Source organism: Emys orbicularis, chromosome 7, assembly GCF_028017835.1.
Source record: "Emys orbicularis isolate rEmyOrb1 chromosome 7, rEmyOrb1.hap1, whole genome shotgun sequence".
Taxonomy (NCBI): domain Eukaryota; kingdom Metazoa; phylum Chordata; order Testudines; family Emydidae; genus Emys; species Emys orbicularis.
Window position 1 is genome coordinate 13,471,988 of NC_088689.1, and position 23,422 is coordinate 13,495,409.

A 23,422-nucleotide genomic window follows, 5' to 3' on the forward strand; every position below is an offset into this window, starting at 1 on the left:
ATACTCCAGTTGCGGCCTAACCAGCGCAGAGTAGAGCGGAAGAACTAGGGACTAGGTTGAACTGCAAACTGGGGAATTTTGTTTCCTTTTCACCTTATATTAATGTTTTGCTTTTGTTTTATAAATATTATCCCTTGAAGCAACTTTGCTGGCTTCAAAACCACTCTTCCAGCATACACAGTAGTTAAGGAAAGATAAACTAATCCAAGATTACTTTTATTATGTGAATGGGACAGGCTAGCTCTAGATATACATGGAACTTCATTTTTTAGTGTGTCTCCCTGTTAAGTTCTAATAAAAAAAAATCCATCACATACAATAACTCCAAAGACATGACATACATCCCCTCATGGCAGCGCACATCCCTTCTTCGCACCCACACAAATCAACAGAAATCTCCCAGCACAACGCCCCCCATAGACACAACCAGCACCCACAATAACTCCAGACATCACTCTGAAGGCTAGAATGTCTGAGTCAGTGTAAAGCAATTAAAACAGCTACAAACATGGTTGAGAATTCTTTTTGTTTAGAATATCACCAAGTTTGGTCATCACTGGGATTCAAAGTCTATTACTATCCAATTTGTAAGTGCTTGGCTATTTTTGGCTTTTTTACACACACAACTTTACGAATTAAATCCATGAGACAGCATAGATTTACAGCTACTACTTCATTTAATACTTTCACTGGAAACAAGAGTCAGCATTCCACTGGTAGATATTGTTATTTTGTACACTAATGTAAAAATGTGTGATGTCACACAACTCTAGTTGCATTACGTTCAATTACTGTTAATTTCATACCATAAAGGAATGCAGAAATTACAATATCTTTCTGGAGAGAGAGTAGCAGGATGGGAAGGATAAATGGGCAAAAGACTAGGGGCCTGATTTCCACATGTGCTGAGCACCCACTTTTTCAACAGAAAACAATGGGAGCTACAGGTAGTTGGCACCTCTGAAAAACAGTCTCGATGCAATTTGTGTATTTACAAATTACTTGCTTATTGCTCTTCCGTAAACGTGACTTATCAGTGAATAAACTCATAATGCAACATTAGTCTGCATGTAAAGTCACAATTTAAAACAAAGTTATTATTTACTAATAGAAACAAATTTTCTAAATAAAGCTTTTCTGCAAGCAGTTCTCTTTAAATTTTCATAAATCAAGAAAGATTTTTACTTTAGTATCTTAGCTATCGGGACACTGGTGATTTAGAAAAAGTTTTAAAATCATTTCAAAATATGCTTCAATCTGCCATATTATGTTGCTAAAATAAATGGATTTAATGTGTTTAAGCAAATAAGGAAGTTACTTTATGTAAACAATGTACAATTGCTGTCCCTTCCAACATGGCTATGAGACAAATTTTAAACTTTTAAGAAGTGTTGGTTGTAAAGAAAAGTGTATTTTTGATGGAAGAGTGTTTCTTATGCCACTCTAGCAACCTCTTAATTGTATCGACTTGGCTACCACCTCTTTGAGAGGTAGATTAACCACATCAAAACAAAAATTTCTTCCATGTGGCACAGCGGTGGCTGTATTGTGGACAGGGTCTAAAACAACTTGGTTAAGGCAAACAGATTTACTTCTGGCAAGAATATGGAGCCAGAATAGATTTTAAACACTTACAGTTGAAAATTGCTGAGTTCCACAGAACCAGGATTTCAGCTGATACTTTCTGGCTTTTGTGGGATTATGTCAAGTGCTTAATGTTACTTTAATATAGTTGTGGTTTAATATGAAGAGATAATGACAGAAAACTAAGCAATGTCCTCATTTTAACTATAGATAATAAAACAAAATGATTAAAATAGACTTTAATAGACTCAATATTATGCTTTTTTCAGTGTTGTTGTAGTCATGTTGGTCCCAGGATATTAGAGAGACAAGATGGATGAGGTAATATCTTCTATTGGACCAACTTCTGTTGGTTCAGGTGACCTGAAGAAGAGTTCTGTGTAGCTCAAAAGCTTGTGTCTGTTGCCAACAGAAGTTGGTCCAATAAAAACTATTACCTCACCCACCTTGTCTCTCTAAATTATGCTGACAGATTCTTGTGAATTTTTTTAACCTTTTTTTCTAGTGATAGGAGTTGCCTTTTTTGTTAGCCATTTATTTCGTTTCCTTTTGCTTTTCCTGGAAAAAGTGGCTCAAATACCTCCATTCGCAGTTAATCATTTTTATTCACTCAAAGTTAATCGTCTTAATCTTATAACTGATTTCTAAATCTGTATGAATGCTTCTGCAGTTTATATAATTTAATTGTATTATTTTTTCTACTGATAAAGGATTTTTTTGTTCAGGAGGTTTGAAAAGATAATTGTGGTTCTTCTTTGAGTGATTGTATATGTCCATTACACTAAGAGTGTGTGTGTGTGTGTCTTGTGCACTGGTGGCCAGGGAGTTTTCCCTAGCCATATCATACCAATAGCCGGAAATCCTCTGATGTTGCTGTTGATACTGCAAGCCCATTGTAGATCACAGTCCCAATCTCTGCCTCTGCCACCACCTGGTACTGCTCCACCCAGGCCTTTGGAGTACTCATACTCGGAATCTAAAGTGGGTTCACATGTCCCCTTCTTAAGGGAATCCAGGGTATCCTCCAATGATTGTTCCCGGTTTTGTAAGAGTCATTCTGTTAGTCTTAAAGGTGCCACAGGACCCTCTGTTGCTTTTTACAGATTCAGACTAACACGGCTACCCCTCTGATATCCTGACAAGAGTATGTGGAAGGAATGGAGTGCCTGGTTTAGGCACAGTTGGTCTACAGTACCATACCAGCCCTATCATTGGCCCTACTATGTACTTTGGGGGATGCTTCTGGTGTCTAGATCTTCAACTGCACTACAGTAATTGATCCCTGAGAAGGGGAGTCTCCCCAACCAGTATCAATAGACTGTCCAAAGTCAGGCAATTGCTACATTACAGAAATGTAGCCCTGAGGTGTGAACTTTCTTCACTGTGTCACGACAGGGACATGGGTGGTCTGACCTAGTGTTTGGAGTGGGAGTCAGGCTTGGTCAGATACCAGGAGATTAGAGTCTGAGATATGCCAGAAAGCAGACTGAGAGTCAGGTGTCGGTGTAGTGAAGGGCAGGATACCAGGAGATCAGAGTCAGGTAGTAGGAGTTGATAGCACAAAGGAAGCAGTCCAAAGCAGGGGAAACCCAGTTGCATAGATAGTTTCCTGTTCTTGGTTTAAATAAAAGCAGGAAACTAGTCAAAGTTACACCAGTTAGATTCCAGGGCTGGAGTCCTCTAATTCTGGTATCTGCTAGCAGGTCACTAGGTGGCGGGTTGGAACTCCTGATGGCCAGACTCTTTGGTAGTACTGACAGGGCCTGGGCCAGAGCCCAGTGAAGTGGAACAGCCCTACCAACTCTCACCCTGCATTTCAAAGGTCTTAATCCCCGACTAGGCAACGCTCCCCACAAGTGACGACCATCCCGGGGGCCCATCTCATGTATTAAGATAAGTGGTGCAGACTTATCCACTTCTTCAAAAATTTTATATCAGCCATAAATAGACATGGATTAGGATGGACAGATGTTTCATTCTATAGGATAGATTATGCTCAAAACCTATCCGTTTATCTTCGAAGTACTCTTTGCACAATTGGCAGAGTGATTATAATGATGAGCACTATGTTACATAATTTATATATCAGTAAACTAACCCATAAGAGAACAATACGCTATACTCTGGCACTTCAGTTCAAGCCCAGTATTAAACATCAGCATGCAATAAAATATGCTGTATATTATTTTAGCTTCCATTTTTTGCCTTTCAGTAACCTAGGAATTACGTTTTTTGTTTTTTTTTTAAACAGCCCATCTCAGTTGTTCTTGTCTGTATGCATTCTGGTTCCTATCTTTGAAAGCTGTTGCTTCACCCTAATGTATGGTTGAATGGGTATGTTTTTTTGAAGGATCCTCATAACTTTTCAATCAGGATTCATGATGGGAAGGGAAGGGACCAAAAGCAGGAAATAAAATTTCTAATCAAACCATGAGGTTATTTGTAAGTTAGGGAACCAGAGTTGGAAGCCCTTGACTTTGGGCTATTTTTTCCCCTGTTCATTCATCAAAACCAGTTTTTTGACATTCAGAGTGTAGTGTAAAGCCTATTTATTTACACAGGGTTTCACCTGATTTTCTTGGAGAAGAGCTTTGACACGGTTTCCTTGAAAGAAAAAGTTGAGTTTATTGTGGTTGGAGAGACTTTTCTTAGTTTTTTCCATTATGTTAATTTAGTTTTAAATTGTTATTTTGTATATGTATATGCACTTAGAAGGTTTTGATAGTTGCACTTTATAAATTTAAAAATATATGCATCTTTGTTAAACTCCTTCAGCGTAACCCTGAAAGAAGGCAATTAGCTATTTGTAGAAGGTTTGAAGGAGGGCAATTGTAGCATTTTAATATTTTTAAGATGTAAATTGTAGCGGGGGTGAAAAACAAACTGGGACTGTGAACTAAAAGTCTCCAAGCAATTTTTAATAACATCTACACAGCAATGCCGCCCCCTCCCCCCCAACAAAACTGAGCAGCAGCAAGTTTCAGAGCCCAGGTCAACTGACTCAGTCTTGTGAGGCTTGCACTGCAGGGCTAAAAATAACAGTGAAGACATTCAGACTCAGGCTGGAGCCCAGGCTCTGAAACCCAGCAATGGGGGGGAGAGTCTCGGAGCCTGGGCTCCGGTCCAAGCCGAATGTCCACACAGCATGAGCCCAAGTCAGTTGATGTGGTCTCTGCTGCAGGTGTTTTTGTGTATGTGTGTGTGTGTGTGTGTGTATGTACCCATTGAGGTATTGTTTTCTTTTTTTTTTTTTATAAATCGCCAATAACTTCAGAACATGAACTTTTATTTGTTCTCAACTGGGTATTCAACATTTGAGGAAGACTGCTTGTGGGAGACATGTTCATTTTAAATTAAATGAAAGGATGCTGTGTAGAAAAAAATGTAGAGGTAAAGATTTATAGGTAACAGCACAGTTGAATAACTCAGTTGATGACAATGTGGGGGAGAAAGAGAGATTTGATTTTTAGTACTCAAGTAAATGAAACCTGACTTGCTGTTACAGAAAAGAGACAATAAGATGGAGCGTCATTAAAATTAAATGCAACTATGATTTGTACTTTAGGAATATTTTTTTAAATGCATATTTCATAGTATGTCTCAGAGATGATCATTAGGATTGGGCAGAGTGTTTAGTAAAAAATCCAAATATCACTACTCAATGTCGTTTGGTAATTGAAGCCCAAAGTAATTTCTGGGTTTGAGTTTGAATTATCATAATTTGAATGTTCCCCTTCCTGATTTGGATCAATAACCTGATTTTGTTTTAAATTTGATTCTGTGGTTTTCCTATTCAGCCAAGACCTTGATCCTACAAACATGCATGTGCTTAACTCTACACACGTGTAGTCATTGGTGCATCAGTGTAAATGGTTGCACGATCTGGAGCAAAATGTGTATATAGCTCTATTGGGTATTGGTAGGGACAGCTGAAAATTAATCCTCTGCCTCTCTTTCTTTGGATAGCTGCAATACTTCCTTTTGCTTCGTAGTTATGGAATCCTCATGTGGCTTCTATGAGCCTCTGGTTCAATGAAGTATGGGATATCCTCTTACTATCACCCTAAGAAATAAATTAAAATAAAATCTTCTCTTGCTACAAGAGCACCTTTTTATTATTTTTGCTGAATCCAGTTTCTTTAATCCACAGCATTTTTTGCCCTTTTATCATTACTTAGAATTTGAGGGTTTTTTTATTGTGCAAATTATTTCTGTATTCAATTTGCTGTGGTGTTGTTCAGTATTTGGGGTTTTTTTTGTAATTATCTGTTTTGATAATAACCTTCATTTTGCTGCCTCCCAAAATACAATTTTTAAAAAGCATTGTTATTGACCAAGCATGGAAATGTTCTTTCCAAAAGATTTTTGGAAAGTTATGAGTCTGAGAAGAGACGGTTATAATAGAACCTATTAACCCTTTTAACCGTACTAGTAACCTAGTATAGTACACATCTTTTAAAAGTTGCATTAATATTATGTTTTGTATAATACAGCTCAAAACTGCTCTGGATTGAGGACCTGTGGGCAGTGTTTGGAACAGCCTGGATGCGGATGGTGCAATGATCCCAGTAATACAGGAAAAGGGCATTGTGTGGAAGGATCTTCAAGAGGGCCAATGAAGCTCGTTGGGGTGCACTCCAATGAAATGGTTCTTGACACTAATCTTTGTCCAAAAGAGAAAAATTATGAATGGTCCTTCATCCACTGTCCAGGTAAGAACTTCTGATTTGTTATATTGTTTGTCTTTTTTTTTTCTTTATTAGAATAGTATGTATGAGCTCTTAATGTCAAATGAGAGCTACAGCATGTAAAGTTTTGATTGCTTTTCTGTTTATATAGGTACACAAACAATACCAAAAAATATTTTAAATAACATAATTAACATTTATACAAGATTACATTTTTTACTAAATGTTATTTGTGATATCGGGGGGAAGGGATAGCTCAGTGGTTTGAGCATTGGCCTGCTAAACCCAGGGATGTAAATTCAATCCTTGAGGGGGCCATTTAGGGATCTGGGGCAAAAATCTGTCTGGGGATTGGTCCTGCTTTGAGCGGGGGGTTGGACTAGATGACCTCCTGAGGACCCTTCCAACCCTGACATTCTATGATTCTATGAATTTACTCTGCAAGAGCCAGTTTGTTTTTCAATTGCTGCTAAACATATAGCTTCCAAATTTTATGTGGTTACATGTGGGATATTTTTTGCAAATTTAATCAGAACATGGGAGAGTGTCATTACATTTAATATAACCTTAAGTGATTTAATTCAATCTGTGGATTAAAATATGGGCACATCAATATTAACTGTGATACACATTCACCCAAGGCCATATTACTGTTGATCAATTTGTACTGAATGCACAGCTTGCTTAACTAAAATAGAATTATACGTTTGTATTACTAGTTCAGGATTTGTTTTTTTTCATACATAACTGTATCCACTACACTTTCTGGATGAAATATTTGGGCTCCTCTCTCTGGTTTATAAGACATGAGCTTTATGTATTTAAGACCAATCCTGTGGACATTGCTCAGTCAAAGCTCCTATTGAGAGGAAACTTGGACTAAGAAAGGATTTGGCCCTAAGTGTTCACTGGCATCGATTCTGCAATGAACATTTTAACAAAAATATTTTTTTTACTGCTGCCTTTTAACAGAAATTATTTAATATAGCATGCCATTCTAGCAGTATTTATTTTTAACTATTTCAGGAGAATCATTGTTTAATACTGTATCTAAATTTTGTGCACAGTTGATTTTTTTAGTCAGAAATAAATAACATAGCTATATTTGAAGATTATTCTACAGTATTTATAAATAATGTTGCCTATACATTCATACATATTGCATGTGAATCATGTAGTCAATTTTTATTGTATTTGAAATTCATGTTCTCTTCATGGAATCTCTGTGACTTGATAGTATTTTTGATAAATCCCATGGATTCATATTGTTTTAAATTCATTCTCATTGTTTCTGTGTGTTTTAATTGTTAAAAGAAGTAAACAAAAGGGCATCTTTTGTTGAGATGCAGGTTAAACATCTCCAGGTAAACTAATCCTTCTCTCTACTTGCGGGAAAGTGGCAACCTTGATGTTAATTTTGACATCCTTGTTAAGTATTTTAAGCCGTGTGTGCCACATTTCTAGTTGTGTAGCTGTTGTGATTTTTTAAAGTGGTTTTATGTTACTACGAAACTTTTCTGCGATTTCAGGTGACTAACTGCTGTGGTGTGGCCATAAAGCAGATGTCTGGTATCTTTTACTTGTCGTAATCATTTCATTTTCCTTGTTACCGCTCTCCTTGTATCTGGTGGGACGATTCTGGCAAGCACATAAAGGCTGTTCACTTTTGTTGGTTGTAGACATCCTGTGATGTAGCAGCAGCTGTCATTTGGCACAGAATCCAGCGCCAGTCTTTCCCACACTGCACATGTGTATTCGGCTGTCAAATAGCAAAGTGCAAGTGAGATGACTCTTTGTATTTCTGGATTGGTTCCCCATTTGGAATTAGCAGGTTTCCTGAGTATGGTGTTCTGGGTGCTAACTTTGCCTTTTGTCTGCTCTATGTATGCCTGGAAGGAAAAGTAAGGTCTAGCATCACTCCAAGGTAGACAGGATTCCAACAAGTGGTATCCCATTCCAGATGATGTTGAGTTGTCTATAGGCCTCACTGTTCCAAAGATGGAAGAGACTTGCTTGCATTTTTTCTGGGTTGGCACGTAGCTGGTTCTTGATGTAATACACTGAGAATCCAGACAGTGCAGATGTTAATATAGCTTTGATCTGGGTGAGATCCTTGGCTTGGGCAGCAATGTATAGGTCGTCGGCATACATAAAGCATTTTATACTGAGATAGATGCGTTTATCATTCATGTAAAGGTTGAAGTGTGTTGGTAAGAGTAGGCTCCTTGTGGTAGGCTGTTTTTCTGTTGCTACCTTTGACTCCGTTTCCCGTATAGGTCAACATAAAAATGTCAGTTCTCTAGTAGAGATTAGATGAGTTGAACGGAGTGCTGATCTTTCATCATGTTGTATATTTTAGTGAGTAGCTTTCAGTGAGTCACTGTCTTGTATGCTGATGATAGATCAACAAACACAGCACCTATTACTGCACCCTTTTCAAAGCCATCGCCAATGTATTGAATGATGTTCAGTACCTGACTGGTTGTTAGGAGACCTAACAGTGGTCAGGCCTAGAGTTGGAGGAGGAGTCAGATATAGTGGTTGGAGTTCGAATGCTAGAGCCAGGGTTCAATACAGGGCCAGAACCACAAAGCAGGGCCACAGATGAGAACTGGAGTCAGAGTCAGGAATCAGAGCCGAGGATCAAGAAAAGTCAGAGTGAGGAATCAGAGCTGAGGGTCAGAACCGGATTACCAGGAGTAAGGGAAGGCAGGAGCAGGGCTGGTTCTGAGGCAGGAGCCAGGCTGGGACCAGATGGGAACAAGACTGGCTGCAGCACAGGATCTGGGCTGGAGCAGTAGAGGAGCGGAGCAGGGCTTGGCGAGAGACTAGCACAGGGAGGCAGGGAGTCTGTGGGCATGTGCGTTGAGCAACCAGCAAGAAACTGCTGCTGCTGAGCTTAAGAACCATCTTGCTAGCTTCCTCACCCAGTTAGGCAGCCACGCTGGCTTGTTAGGATGTCAGGATTATTGAGCAGATGCAGTTGCAGGGCCGTACTGCTGACACCAGTGCATTACCTCATGGAATCCAGTTTCCTGTGGGATTAGGTGCTTTCAACAAATGGTGATAGGCGGTTTAAGATGAGATGCCCTTATAGTATGTAGGGGTGACGTAGTAGTGATATGCATATGAAGTTCTTTGGCTCCACTGCATCCTTCACCATTTTAATCAGTTAGACTGTAGCCCCATTTGACACTGTGACTATTGGAGAGAGTCCAGCGGAGGGCAACGAAAATGATTAGGGGGCTGGGGCACATGACTTACGAGGAGAGGCTGAGGGAACTGGGGTTATTTGGTCTGCAGAAGAGAAGAGTGAGGGATTTGATAGCAGCCTTCAGCTACCTGAAGGGGGGTTCCAAAGAGGATGGAGCTAGGCTGTTCTCAGTGGTGGCAGATGACAGAACAAGGAGCAATGGTCTCAAGTTGCAGTGGGGGAGGTCTAGGTTGGATATTAGGAAACACTATTTCACTAGGAGGGTGGGTTACCTAGGGAGGTGGTGGAATCTCCATCCTTAGGAGTTTTTAAGGCCGGGCTTGACAAAGCCCTGGCTGGGATGATTTAGTTGGGGTTGGTTGCTTTGAGCAGGGGGTTGGACTAGAGGACCTCCTGAGGTCTCTTCCAACCCTAATATTCTATGATTCTATTAAAGTCGCCAATGATCACCTGCATTTTGTCATGTTCAAGATTATATGGGTTAGTTAACTTGAATTGTTTGCATGGTGGTTTGTAGACAGATGTGATGGAAATGTCACCAATGTCTACAGTCAAGACTTCAATGTAATTCTTATCAGTCATAAATGTTGTATTGACGACAAGATCAGGTTTGATGAAAATGGTGCTGCTGAATTACTTGTGTGATCTTTCAGTGGCCAAGTTCATCTTGAGTATCTTTGTTAATCTCTCTTTGTTTCTCCTGGAGACATAGCAGATGGCAGTTGTAGTCAGCACACATTTTGGCTATAAGAGCTTGTTTGGCACCTGAGAATCCTTCAAAATTTTATAATATTATTGTTGGTGCCAGCCCTGATAAGGACCCTTCTGAATTTCACTGATCACTTGGTCTACATTCAGGTACAGTTGTTCAGTTATGCTGGTGACTCTGTTGATCTGCAGACATAGACATATTCTTTGGTTATATTATGGTGGTAGGTGCAGGATTTTTGTTATGAAAGAATGTTATACCCTGTGAAGTGGGGGGAGGTGGGGGAGGGAACAGTCCCAGATCTTGCCCTGTGGTGGCACAGTTTGGTTCTGCAGGCACCCCACCCTCAGTTCCATCAGGGTTCTTGGAATAATTTGCTCAAAGACCAGACTACTTAATATATAAGACCCCACATACTTGTACTTTGTCTTTTCAAAATACAGATTCTTTGGCCTCTGAGTTCCAAACCTTATTTACCCTTAGGTCAGGAGACTAACAACCTTCCTTCTTGAGTCCTGTCCTGTGATTAGGGCCAGCTAGCCAATTTAGAGTTAAACAAAGGAAAAGTTTAATATATTCTTAATGCTAATGAGTCATGATAAAATAGCTCTAAACAGCCAGGCAATAAACTACAACAAGTGCACTCTCTGTAATAAAACAAGATTCCATTCAATTTTCCGGTTTTCACATGCTTAGAGACTTTGGTGCTGGAATTCTGCCTGAAAGTGCATATTTTTAGAAAAAATTGTTAATCAATTATGGATTTTCAGAAGAATGAAAAATACAAAACTTTTCTCCATTGGAAAGAAGGGTCATTTTGAGCGGTGGAAATACCTAAGAAACAACAGAACTTTGACATTTCAAGCTGCATATGTAATTAGACCTAAGTGAACAACTTATACCTTTTTAAATATGAACAAAATCGGTTTTAAAAATATTATGAAAATGTGAGACTGATGATTCACAGTAAAAACTTGTTAGCTAGCACGTAAAAATAGATGCAGTGCACATGCATACTGAGGACGTTAACTGCACTGATATTTGGTTATTATAATTTACAGGCACAGCTGCTGAAGCAGGAGGCAATTGTAAACTCAAGAGGTTTCATAGCTTCACAGCCAAGAGTGGTGTTGGTTGTTGCACAGTAAATTGCTAAATTCCTACTCTGCAAACCTGTTAACTCTGAAGTGAGAATCCATGTAATTTATCTATTCTATTTATGAATACCGGTCACCATAGTATCTAGATGCTGAACCCAAATAACAAAAGCAGGAGGAGTTTTGAAATGGATTTTAATTGGACTTTGCTCTTGTCAACTGAAAGTACAGCTACACTACTTAAATTCATTCACTTTCCCCCCCTCTTTTTCTCTTCTTTCTCTCTTTATCCTATTTCCTTTATTTTTTCTTCAGTACCTATTATTAGGGGTAGAGTGATACAAAATGAGTACGTTTTATGCTGGATTTTGAAAACATTTTGATAAGGGGCTCATTGTTATCTCTTTCAGTAGAGTACTCCACAGCCTGGTGCCCAGTAGCTAAGATTGTTGTGCTTCTGATTCTACAAAGATTTTACCCTAATATTTTTGGTTTCTGTAACTCTTGACAACTTTGCTTTCTTGGTATATCACATATGGAGAGGCAATTGCTTAAACAGCCAGATTAAGGTTTTTGAAAATTAGAACCAGGATTTTGAATTTTACCCAGAAGTGAACAGGAACCAGTGAAGTGTGCTGGGTATTTCTGCCTGGATGGCCTCCATCTCTGTACTGTATCCTAGGTATTTATAGATATATCCTTACACCGCCTTTGGAGGTAGAGAAGTATTATTCTCATTTTCCAGATGGACAAACCGAGACACAGAAATTTTGACTTGTTCAAGGTCACTCAGGAGGTCTGTAGCAGATCCAGGAGCTGAATTCATCCTTAACCAATAGATCATCCTTTCCCATTAAACTTTATAACTTGCTTTTTGTGACTGGTCCAGCTCCAATCTGCTGTGTCTTGCACAAGTGTAGTTTTTGATTGGCTCTAAACAGAGGGAGCTAAAGTTTTCCAATATTGAGGTGATGAATGTGTGGATCTCAATTGACAAGTCCTCATTGGAAAGGAATGTAGGTGTACCAATAATTCAGAGGTAGTGGAAGCATTTCTTGCACTGTTGATGCCATTTTATGAAGGAGAAGAGAAGATTCCAGTACACGCTATCTTGATAGATGCTTTCTCGACGGGTTGCTGCGAGGTCTTGGTAAGCTCCCTTACTCTTCATACCCATACCACTTCCATCTTCCTGATTTGATAGTTGTTCTTTCAGAACCTTCTCTTGGAGCCACTGTGTCATCTGTGTGATGGCACTGGCCATATTGATTGAAGAAATGTATGATTAGGTGCTGTCAGAATGTTGGTGGCAGGGTAAGCCATGTAATCATACAGCTTCTTCCAGGGTCTCATGTCTACTGAAAAGGAGGGAGAATAGGCTTTCTTATTGATAGTCCACATAGGAGGGCTCTGGTGAAAGAGGAACAATTTCCCATCAACACTCGTTGGGATCTATATGAAATGAATTATCTTAATCTTTTTTTTTTTTTTTTGATAACTTCTACTCTGCTGAGGCTTGTACACAGGTCAGCAACACTCAGGGATTGATTGTGCTGAAGACTGTAAACTGGCTGAGTAGTATGACCATTGAGGTTTCACTTCTGTCTTCAGCCATAAGGAGGTCCTCTGTCAGTTCTGCTAAAGGGCTCTCTTTCTCTGTGTGCTGAGTCCTGATTGTGAGGGATCAGATTTGTTAGTAGAGTGCATTAGGTGCTTTTGTTGCATGGTCATAACCACTTTTTTTTTTTATACGTTTGCCAAAGAAAAGGGAGGTTAGAGATTGGGTAGTTTGCAACCTTGTTAGTGTCTAATGTCGGTTTCTTAGGAACACACTTTGTGGGTCATATGATAATAATTTTGGTCATTGGTGCATTCAGTGGTTCTCATTTTCACCAGGCGTGATGAGCAGGGGTTGGAGTCACTTAAAGTGCCCCAGCTTCAGTTATAGGGCCAAATCCCTTCAAGGAAGCTCAGATGGCCCTGGACTTGTTTTTAAAATTTTGTCCTTTCTCCCCTGTAGCCACCTATATTCAGCTGTTTGTTTGTTGATTGGTTCCCCCACCCCCAAAACAATAGTCCTAGAGCTCTTCACAATGGGCGGTACTGGTGTCTGGGATTTAGTTAAATCTTGGTTAATCAACTGATTAGCTATACTGAAGTCTTCATGACTGACTGGTAGAATTTATGGGAGAGGGGACGGAAGCTTTTTTGAACTATGAATGAGGACTGGATTCAATCAGTGTCAGTGAGACAAAAGACTGTCACTCAAGCCCTTAAGTCACTATTGTGACTGCTGCTGGAATACTGTGTCAGTTCTGGTGTCTCCAATTCAAGAAGAATGTTGAAAAATTGGACACTGTTCAGAGAAGAGCTGTGAGAATGATTGAAGGATTAGGAAACCTGCCATATAGTGATAAATTGAAGGAGCTCAATCTGTTTAACTTGTCAAAGAGAAGGTTAAGGCCTGACCTGATTATAGTGTAAGTACCTACATGGGGTATAAATATATAATAAATGGGCTCTTCGGTCTAGCAGAGAAAGCTATAATACGATCCAATGCCTGGAAGTTGAAGCTAGATAAATTCAGACTGGAAACAAGGTGTACATTTTTATCAGTGAGAGTAGTTAACCATTGGAACAGTTACCAAAGGTTGTGGTGGATTCTCCATCAGTGACCATTTTAAAATCAAGATTGGACATTTTGTAAAAGATATGCTCCAGGAATTATTTTGGGGAAATTCTATAACCTGTTTTACACAGGAGGTCAGACTAGATTGGGGGTGCTCAAACTAGGGGTCGGGACCTCTCAGGGGGTTGTGAGGTTATTACATGGGGGGTCGCGAGCCGTCAGCCTCCACCCCATACCCTGCTTTGCCTCCAGCATTTATAATGGTGTTAAATATATTTAAAAAGTGTTTTTAATTTATAAGGAGGTCGCTTATGCTTTGTGAAAGGGGTCACCAGTACAAAACTTTGAGAACCACTGGACTAGATGATAACATTGGTACCTTATGGCCTTGGAATCTTTATATTTAACATTTCTAATCATTTGTGAATTTTTGTCACAATACTGTTTTAAATTGGTTTTGTGTTAATTTATCTTAATACAGGGGTTCTCAAACGTCATTGCACCGTGACCCCCTTCTAACAACAAAAATTACTACACGACCCCAGGAAGGGGGAATAAAGCCTGAGCCCAAGGTCTTCAGCCCCAGACAGTGGGCTTTGGCCCGGGCAGTGGGGCTTGGGCTTCAGCTTGGCCCTGGGCTTCGACTTCAGCCCTTGGCCCCAAAAAGTGTAAGCCAGCCCTGGCAACCCCATTAAAATGGAGTCGTGACCCACTTTGGGGTCCCAACCCACAGTTTGTCTTAATATATATCCTGGTCAGCAATTAACATTAAAATATTCAGAACTGCGATCTTCTGCATTTTTTGTAGTCAGAACTTTTTTATGGTTTCATTTTTTCCCTTAATTATTTGAACTCACAATAATTTTGTTCTCAGAAGCAAATTAGGCAATACATTTTTCTATTTTGTATTCCAGCTTGCCAGTGTAACGGGCACAGCACCTGCATCAGTGGCAATATTTGTGACCAGTGTAAAAACCTAACTACAGGAAAACAGTGTGAAACATGCATGCCAGGTTACTACGGGGATCCAACAAATGGAGGCCAATGTACAGGTAAGTATCCTACCAGAATCAAAAGACACCTTCAGCGCTGTGAAAGTATCAATGACTGAAAAATTGATATAGTATTATACATGTGCTGGACAGCTAACATTGTGATTCAGTGTCTAGATTTAGCTTTCTCGGAGAATCTTCACATTAAAACATTGTGTAACAATTGTAAGTTTATATATAAACACAAAGAGTAAGATTGTGGTTTTAATACACAGCTTGTATTGGACAGGGGAGAAGAGCTATGCACTGGTAGAAATACCTAAAAGTATTGTGCTTGAGAAAGGTAATATGCCTTGGGAGATCTGAGACAGTGTAACCATCCCTGGCTTTTCAGGGATTCTGCTGCCGTTGTCCTGCGTGACTCTTGCTGTCCCTATGTACCTGGAGTTCAATAACCAGAATAGTGCTGGGTACCTACAGAGAGCTACAGCAGGGAGCTTGAGAGGTGCTCTCCTCCTTCGCTTCTGTGCTTGTACAGGGCTAGGTATAATCTAACGCTGATCATTTTCTTTTTACTCAAAGGAGGTTTTGTATATTTGAAAGATATTTATCATACAAGATGTTCATTCTAATGAATAAAACAAATAGGTGTTACTTTTATAAAGGCAAGATTTTCTCTGAAAAGTGACTGTGTAAAATGGCAACTGCTTACTCAACAGATCTGCCCCCTGTTTGTGTTCTGTGACAAAGTCAGACTAGACAGCTACCAGAGAGTGGTGGATGGCAGATATATCAGCCCTAGAATGGTAAAGGCTCTTTCTTCTTTAAGTGATTGCACATATGCATTCCACTCTAGGTGTGCGCGCGCGCCCCAAGCACAGTCACTGGAAATGTTTCCCTCAGTGATGCCCATCAGGGCAGCACAAATGCCCTCAGCTGCCACGCGCCGATAGCGCCAATATAAAGCACCTAGCTGACCCCTCACTCCTCGGTTCCTTCTTAACACCCGTGATGGTCGCTGAAACTGCTGTCTCTCAGTGGTCATCTTCCTCTTCTATCTGTACATAATTAGTTAGTTGTAGTCAGTTTTACTCAGTTTTGGCTAATTTTAGTGAAGTTCGGTAACTTCATGTTTTAGCGCAGTTTTTGTCCATTCTCCAGTGCCCAGGCATGCCTCATTCAGGACTGGCTCCAGGGTTTTTGCCGCCCCAAGCGGCGGAAAAAAAAAAAAAAGCCGCGATTGCGATCGGCGGCAGCTCCACCGCGCCACTTTGTTCTTCGGCGGGAATTCGGCGGCAGGTGCTTCCCTCCGAGAGGGACCCGCCATCGAATTGCCACGGAACAGCCCGACGTGCCGCCCCTTCCCCTTGGCTGCTCCAAGCACCTGCTTGCTGGGCTGGTGCCTGGAGCCAGCCCTGGCCTCGGTCACTGGGCTTTAAGCCCTGCACCTCCTGCAACAAAGCTGTGCCCCTCAGCAACCCACACTTAATCTGCCTGACGTGCCTAGGAGACCCTCACATTGGGCACCATTGCCAGATCTGCAGGGACTTTAAGCCTTGCACAAAGAAGTACCGGGAGGCCAGGCTGAAGTTTTTGTTCATGGAGGCGGCACTGAGACCTCCATCTGAGCCAGGCCATCACCGAGTGCCTCAATGTCAGTAAGAAGTGCTCTTCCAACCATACCATAATCCTGGCACCGATCACCATCCCCAGGGCCTAGGAAAAGGCATAAGAAACAGCCAGCCAAGAGGGGGCAATTCTCTGCACCAAAGATGGCCAGGCATGAGGATTAGAGTACAGTGCGATCTAAACAAAAGCATTCCTCTGCCTCAGTACCACAGCAGTCAAGTCCAGTTCCAGAAGAGCCATCTACATCTGTGGCACAGCACTGATGTTAGCTTGGTACTGACCACACCAGAGGCGTTTGCCACTGCCAGAGACCTTTTCTCGCTCTCGGTACCAGTACGAGAGTCAGTGTTATCAGTGCCAGCGGACAGGAGGGAACTGCTGGATCCTGTCATTGTGCTGTACCGTGCCCTTCAGTACCATCAAAAGGGAAACCTGTTCTACTTGCCTCAGTGTGGGCATCTCCACCACAGTATAGGTCATCAATACTGGTGTGAACAGCACCACCATGGTCACCAAAGAGACTCTCGTCCTCTTCAGAATCGGAGATCGAATCTTATTCTTCCCATCCAAGGAGACGTTCTCACCACTCCTCCAGGCATTTCTGCCCTTCCATGGACCCGGGCAAGTGCATAGCTAGGAGGTCACCGGTGACCTATGATGGTCCAGTGTCCCTTTTGGAACCCGTTGTTTTTTCCCCCCCCAGTTTCCAGGGCTTATTCCAGGCCATCTTATTCAGTGGCCTCTGAAAGAAGGATGCCATTGTCCCATCGAGCCTGGTACCGAACTGCAAGAGCCAGCTCAATGGGATCCTGCTGAGGCAGAAAGAAGCTCTTCCTTCCACAGTTGGTGCTGACCACCTCCCCAGATGAGGCAGTCTCAGGAGAGTGCGGATGACTATAAGGCTCACCAAGAGTTGTTAAAGAGGGTGGCCTTAAATCTGGGCATATAGGTGGAGTCGTAGTGAAAGAATCCTCCCACATTTTAGCCACTGAGGACTCTTCAAAAGTAGCCCTGCCTCTCAACGAGGCCATTATGGACCCTCTTAAGACCCTTGTGGCAGACCCCCCACATCTCTTCCCACCCATGTCAAAAAGGGAAGAATGAAAATACTTTGGCAGCCAGGTCCATGGCTTCAGCAGTGGCCATGCACAGGAGTTCATGGCTACTGTCCTCAGGGCTCCCGCAGGAGGTCCAGCAAACCCTTCAGGACCTATTTTTCAAAGGAGTTTCGCTCTTTTCGGAACAGACTGATGCATGGGTTAAAAGACTTCAGAGCAACCCTTAAGTTCCTTGCATTGTACACACCAGCTCCTTCAAGGAAGCATTACAGGCCTCAACAGCCCATCTGGTCTCTTTTCTGGTTGCCTGTCAGGATCCTCAGGGAAAGAGAAGTAGGGGTTTTAGGTGTAGGCAACCACCCCCTTCTGCCTCAAAGTCAATGCCTGCCCCACCCAGACATCCAGGGGGTTCTAAGCAGGTGTTTTGATAGGACACTCAAGGATGCTCTACCAGTTCCCATGATGCCAGACCCTGTTTCTTCTTTATTTGTGAACCACTTTTCACACTTCCTGAATGCATGGTCCAGTATTACCACAGACAGTTGGGTGTTGAGCACCATGGAAGTGGGATACACCCTTCAGTTTATTTCTACGCATCCTTCTCACCCTGCCTCGCCATCCCTCTTCAGGAACCTCTATCATGAAGAACTTCTGGGCCGGGAGGGAGGTTCAATCTCTTCTTTGTGTGGGAGTGATGGAACAGGTCCGCAGAATTTAAGGGGGAAGGAGTTCTATTCCCGTTATTTCCTAATCCCAAAAGACAAGAGGTCTCACTGATTTTAGACTTGAGTCAGCTCAACAACAATCTCAAGAAAATAAAGTTCTTCATGGTCACACTGGCATCCATTATCCCCTCCCTGGATCCCGGGTATTGGTACGCCACCCTGGACTTAAGAGACACCTATTTTCATATATAGATATACCAAGGACACAAGGTTCCTCAGATTCGTAGTGAGACACTCACGGTACCAATTCACAGTCCTCCCATTTGGCCTGTCTGTAGCTCTGCAGGTGTTCACAAAATGTATGGCAGTAGTGGCGCGTTTCCTGAGGAGATTAGGGGTGCAGGTCTATTCTTATCAGACAACTGGCTCGTCAAGGGCCAGTCCAGGGATCAGGTAGTGTCCAATGTTTGACTCATCCAGTCGAAATACAAGGCCTTAGGCCTTCTGATAAATGCAGAAAAGTCTACCCTCAGTCCGGTGCAGAGTATAGAGTTCATTGGAGTGGTGTTCGACTCTCCTCATCCCAGGGCTTCCCAGAGTCATCACCTTCCAGAATGACATTTCCAGTCAATCAGATCCCTGATAAAACACCTCAAAGGTCATCCAATCACAACAGCCCAAAATTGTATGAGGCTTTTAGGTCACATGGCCTTGTGCACATACGTGGTACAACACGCAAGTCTGCACCTCAGACCCCTCCAGACATGGCTGGCCTCAATGTACTCTCCAGACTGCTACTATCTGGACACTCTACTCATGGTACCTCCACTGCTTCTTGTCTCCCTCTATTGCTAGTTGGATCCACACAGTTTGTGCTGGCATTCCCTTTATATGCTCTCAACTGTTAATGACCCTGGTCTCGCATGCGTCAGCACTAGGGTGGGGAGCTCACCTGTGGCCCCTCAGAACTCAGGGCCTTTGGTCTCTGGCAGAACTTTCACTCCACATCAACGTCAGGGAACTCAGAGCTGTTTGCCTGGCCTGTGAGGCCTTCCTGCCCCACATTACAAGCAGAAACTTGTTTCTTCTCATGGACAACACTGCAGCAATGTTTTATGTCAACAGGCGAGGAGGAACTTGCTCTTCCCTCCTTTGTCAAGAAGCAATGCAGCTCTGGGAATTTTGCGTAGCCCACTCAGTCAACCTCGAGGCCTCTCACCTTCTGGGAACACAAAACGAGCTGGCAGATCACCTCAGTAGGTCTTTCTCCATTCACCACGAATGGTCCCTTCACCCGGATTTGACAAGAAACATTTTCCAGCAGTTAGGGTGGGGGAACTCCCTGAATAGACCTATTTGCAAACTAATTCTGCTCTCTTAGAACATGGATTGTGGCCTCGATCGTGGACACCTTTCTGCTACCGTGGACGAGACATCCTTATTATGCTTTTCCCCCCTTCCTGCTCGTGCACAGAGTTCTGCTAAATATCAAGCGGGACCGGGATTGGGTTATTCTGATAGCCCCAGCATGGGCCTTTCAACATTGGTTCTCCACCCTACTAGATCTCTCTGTGGTGACTCCAATCCTGCTTCCGTTGCACCCAGACCTGATTTCCCAGGAGCATGGTCGGCTGTTCCACCCGAACCTGAGCTCCCTTCATCTAACAGCCTGGAAGCTCCATGGCTAAGTCCTGTAGAGCAGGCTTGCTCAGACCAAGTTAGTCAGATTCTACTAGATAGTAGAAAGCCCTCCACCAGGGCTACTTATCTCTCGAAGTCAAAGTAGTTCTCTGTTTGGGCATCCCAATGCGGAGTCTTGCCCACGCGTTCACCCATACAAGACAGATTTGAATATCTGTTGCACCTGAAACAACAAGGCTTAGCAATCTCTTCTGTCAAGGTTCACCTTGCAGCCGTATCAGCTTTCCACCATCAGGTGCATAACCAGTCCGTTTTTTCATGGTTCCTGAACCTAGTCAAAGCTTACGGGACCACCGTTTGAGCCTTTGGCAACTTGCTCCTTATTATGCCTCTCCTGGAAAGTGGTTTTCTTAGTGGACATTGCTTCGTCCAGAAGGGTCACAGAACTCCATGCCCCTTACATAAGATCCTCCTTATACAGTCTTCTTTAAAGATAAGGTGTATGTACGCCCTCACCCCAGTTTTGCAGTTTCATAGTAATTAAGCAATCTATCTACCAGTCTTTTACCTGAAGCTGCATGCAAATAGGAATGAACAATGTCTTCACTGATTGGATGTTAGATGAGCTCTAGCTTTCTACATAGAAAGAACCAAACCATTCCGTAGGTCCACCCAACTGTTCGTAGCTGTAGCTGACATGATTAAGGGTCTCCCAATCTCTTCACAGACAGTTTTGTCTTGGATTACTTCGTGTGTTCGCACTTGTTATGATCAGGCAGGTATTTCACTGCCAGCTAACCTGACTGCTCATTCCACAAGGTTGCCAACATCCTCAGCAGCATTCTTAGTACAGATCCCTATTCACGACATTTGTAAAGCAGCACGTGTTCTCCTCCCATTATGCCATCACTCAGCATTCCAGAGATTATGCCAAATTTAGTTCAGCTGTTCTGCAGTCCATGTGTCCATGAACTCTGATTCCTCCACCTATTCAACTGCTTAGGAGTCACCTAAGGTGAAATGCACATGTGCAGTCACTGAAAGAAGAAAAAATAGTTACTAATCTTCAGTAACTATTGTTCTTTGAGACGTGTTGCACGTACCCATTCCATGACCTGCCCTCCTGCCTCGCTACATAGGAGTTTTCCAGAAAGAAGGAACTGTTGGGGCATGGGGTCGGCTGGGTGCTTTATACTGGCACTAATGGTGCATCGCAGCAGAGGGCACTCGAGCTGCTCCGGTGGTTACCACTGAGCGAAAAATTTGATTGTGATTGTGCTCAGGGCGTGTACATACCTAGAGTGGAATGGACATGTGTAACACATCTTGAAGAACAACAGTTACGGAAACTTAGTAACCATTTTTTCCCTGTAAGCTGAAAAGAGGTTATCTCAGGTCATCTAGAGACACGTGAGTCCAATTAAGGGTTGATGTGACCTTTAAAAAATCCTCTTCTGGTTAGAGAAAAGGAAGAGAGATGAGAGACAAGCTGCAGCAGGGCTAGTGGCAGCACAGAGAAAGGGCTTCTCTTGGGTGGAAGGCTGCTGCCCTCTCTAAAGGGGAAACAACTGAAATAACGGACTGATTGGGGGATGATTGGCACCCAGAGACTAGCATAACAAAGCAACAACATAGAGAGGGGGCAGGGAGAGGTATTCCCTTTTTGTGTTACGAACTTGTTTCTTTTTGTTTGGCTGAAGAGTACTCTTTTGGGCCACCTTGTAAATGCCTTGAAAACTCTCTGGAATGGGACTGATTTACTCCAGGCCCCCACCACCAAAGGGGGAAATGCTGAGCCCTGCTAGGTGAAGGAGATGCCTTTCCACAGTTCATAGTCATATTTACTGACTTTAGTGCTTTCTACTCTTGTTGCCACTTAGAAGTCAGTGCAGTTAAGAGGGATGGGGCTGTCTTCTATTTCTTCCTGTGCATCAGCAACAATTATGTTCCAATCAGTTATATCTGTGCGATCCTATTGAAAGTAATTGAGCTACAGAGGTGTCAATGAGATCATAATTTGAAGACAATGGCAGTTGCACAGTAGTCACAAAGGACTTCACTGCAAAACCTTTAATATCAGTGATGATCCACAAGAATAAAAGAATCTAATTTGCTTTTCAAAGGTTCAATTGTAGGCCTTTCAGCCAGGGGAAATATATTAATGTGTGAACTGAGCACATTTGACATAAGCATATGTAAAGGGGGTTACACATGCTGTTTTAAAATCAGTGTGTTTAAAAATAGAGCTGCATTTCCAGGTAGAGGGAAACTGATCCTTATGCCATTTTCTAACATTATCTAGACCTGCTATCTAGATCGTAAACAACTTGGGGCAGAGGCTATGTCCTCTTATGTCTTGAACAGTGCTAAGACTACTGTTGGCATTTTGTCATGTAACTTTTATTCACTGAGAATAGACACTGAGATATCAAGGTTGGTAAAAGTAGCTGCACAAGCCCTCCTTCCACTACCCGAGGACTATGTGATTTGATCTTGGCCTGCATAATGTGTTGTTATGATGGTGTGGTATAAAGATGGTATTATCACTTGTTTGGTGTGACCCACATAATTTATCTGTAGCTTCCCCACACATAAGTAATGCAAATGTCCCATTATTTTGTTTTCAGATTTTATATATAATATATATCATAAGTGGCAAGCTGGTTTTGTAACAAGTTAGGTTGAAAGTATTCAGTAGTGGAAAAAATACCAATTAAAACATAGCAACAAGCTCCTATTGTCTTATTCATGCTTGGTTTGATCAAAAGAGCCTAGTTTGCTAAAGGTTACAAGTCATCCTATTTTACTGAGTCTGTTCAGTTCTGTAATTGCTGCATTGGAGGATTCCCACTGGAGTGAAAAAAGAGATCTTTTATTCCAGATGGTATTTGTATATTGCCTCTGGGTTGTTTTCTCCCTTTCACTAGTGATTTTAAAGCCTATAATATCTCCTCCCCTATATCTGAAATAAGAGGATATTTTTAACCTCAGCAGTCCTTGTAGTAGTGGAAGAAGGATCAGGTTGGCAGCTGCAAAATGTATAGAAAAGTGCAGGTGACATTTTTTCTCCTGTAGCATTGATGATTCTTTTAGTGGAACCTTACCCCTCAAGGGATGTTAGTTCTCTAAAGCTCTCACCTCTACCTCAGCAATTTAACATGCAGTCCCGGTTACATGAAAATGCACATCTGGTAAGCTGAAGCACAATACAGTGAAAATGTGTTCAAGGGAATGGAAAGATTAATGTCTACCCTTATTGACAGTTGCACATTTTCGTGGTGCTTTATGAAGCTTTAAATAATTCTTAATAGTTCTCTTATTTCCTGAAGTTGACAAAATGTTCTTTTGCTGTCTATAGCACCTTTATGGCAAAGTGATGTATTAAAGTAGCTTTTATTCTTCAGGGATACATTAGCTATCTAACCAAATAAGCATTCCGTCACCTTCAGTGAATTATGTGTAATGTAATAATGGCTAAAATCAATTTATAAGACCTGTAAAATTATAAATTTTACC

General features: G+C 41.9%; 1 protein-coding gene across 1 annotated transcript in view; it reads left to right on the forward strand.

Moving 5' to 3' along the window:
• Positions 1–23,422, forward strand: part of ATRNL1 (attractin like 1) — a 1,044,719-nt gene that overhangs the window by 336,267 nt on the left and 685,030 nt on the right. The window contains exons 18-19 of the mRNA XM_065407744.1: positions 6,078–6,296; positions 14,836–14,973. Coding sequence (XP_065263816.1) covers positions 6,078–6,296; positions 14,836–14,973 — 357 coding nt within the window. The remainder of the gene's footprint in view (positions 1–6,077; positions 6,297–14,835; positions 14,974–23,422) is intronic.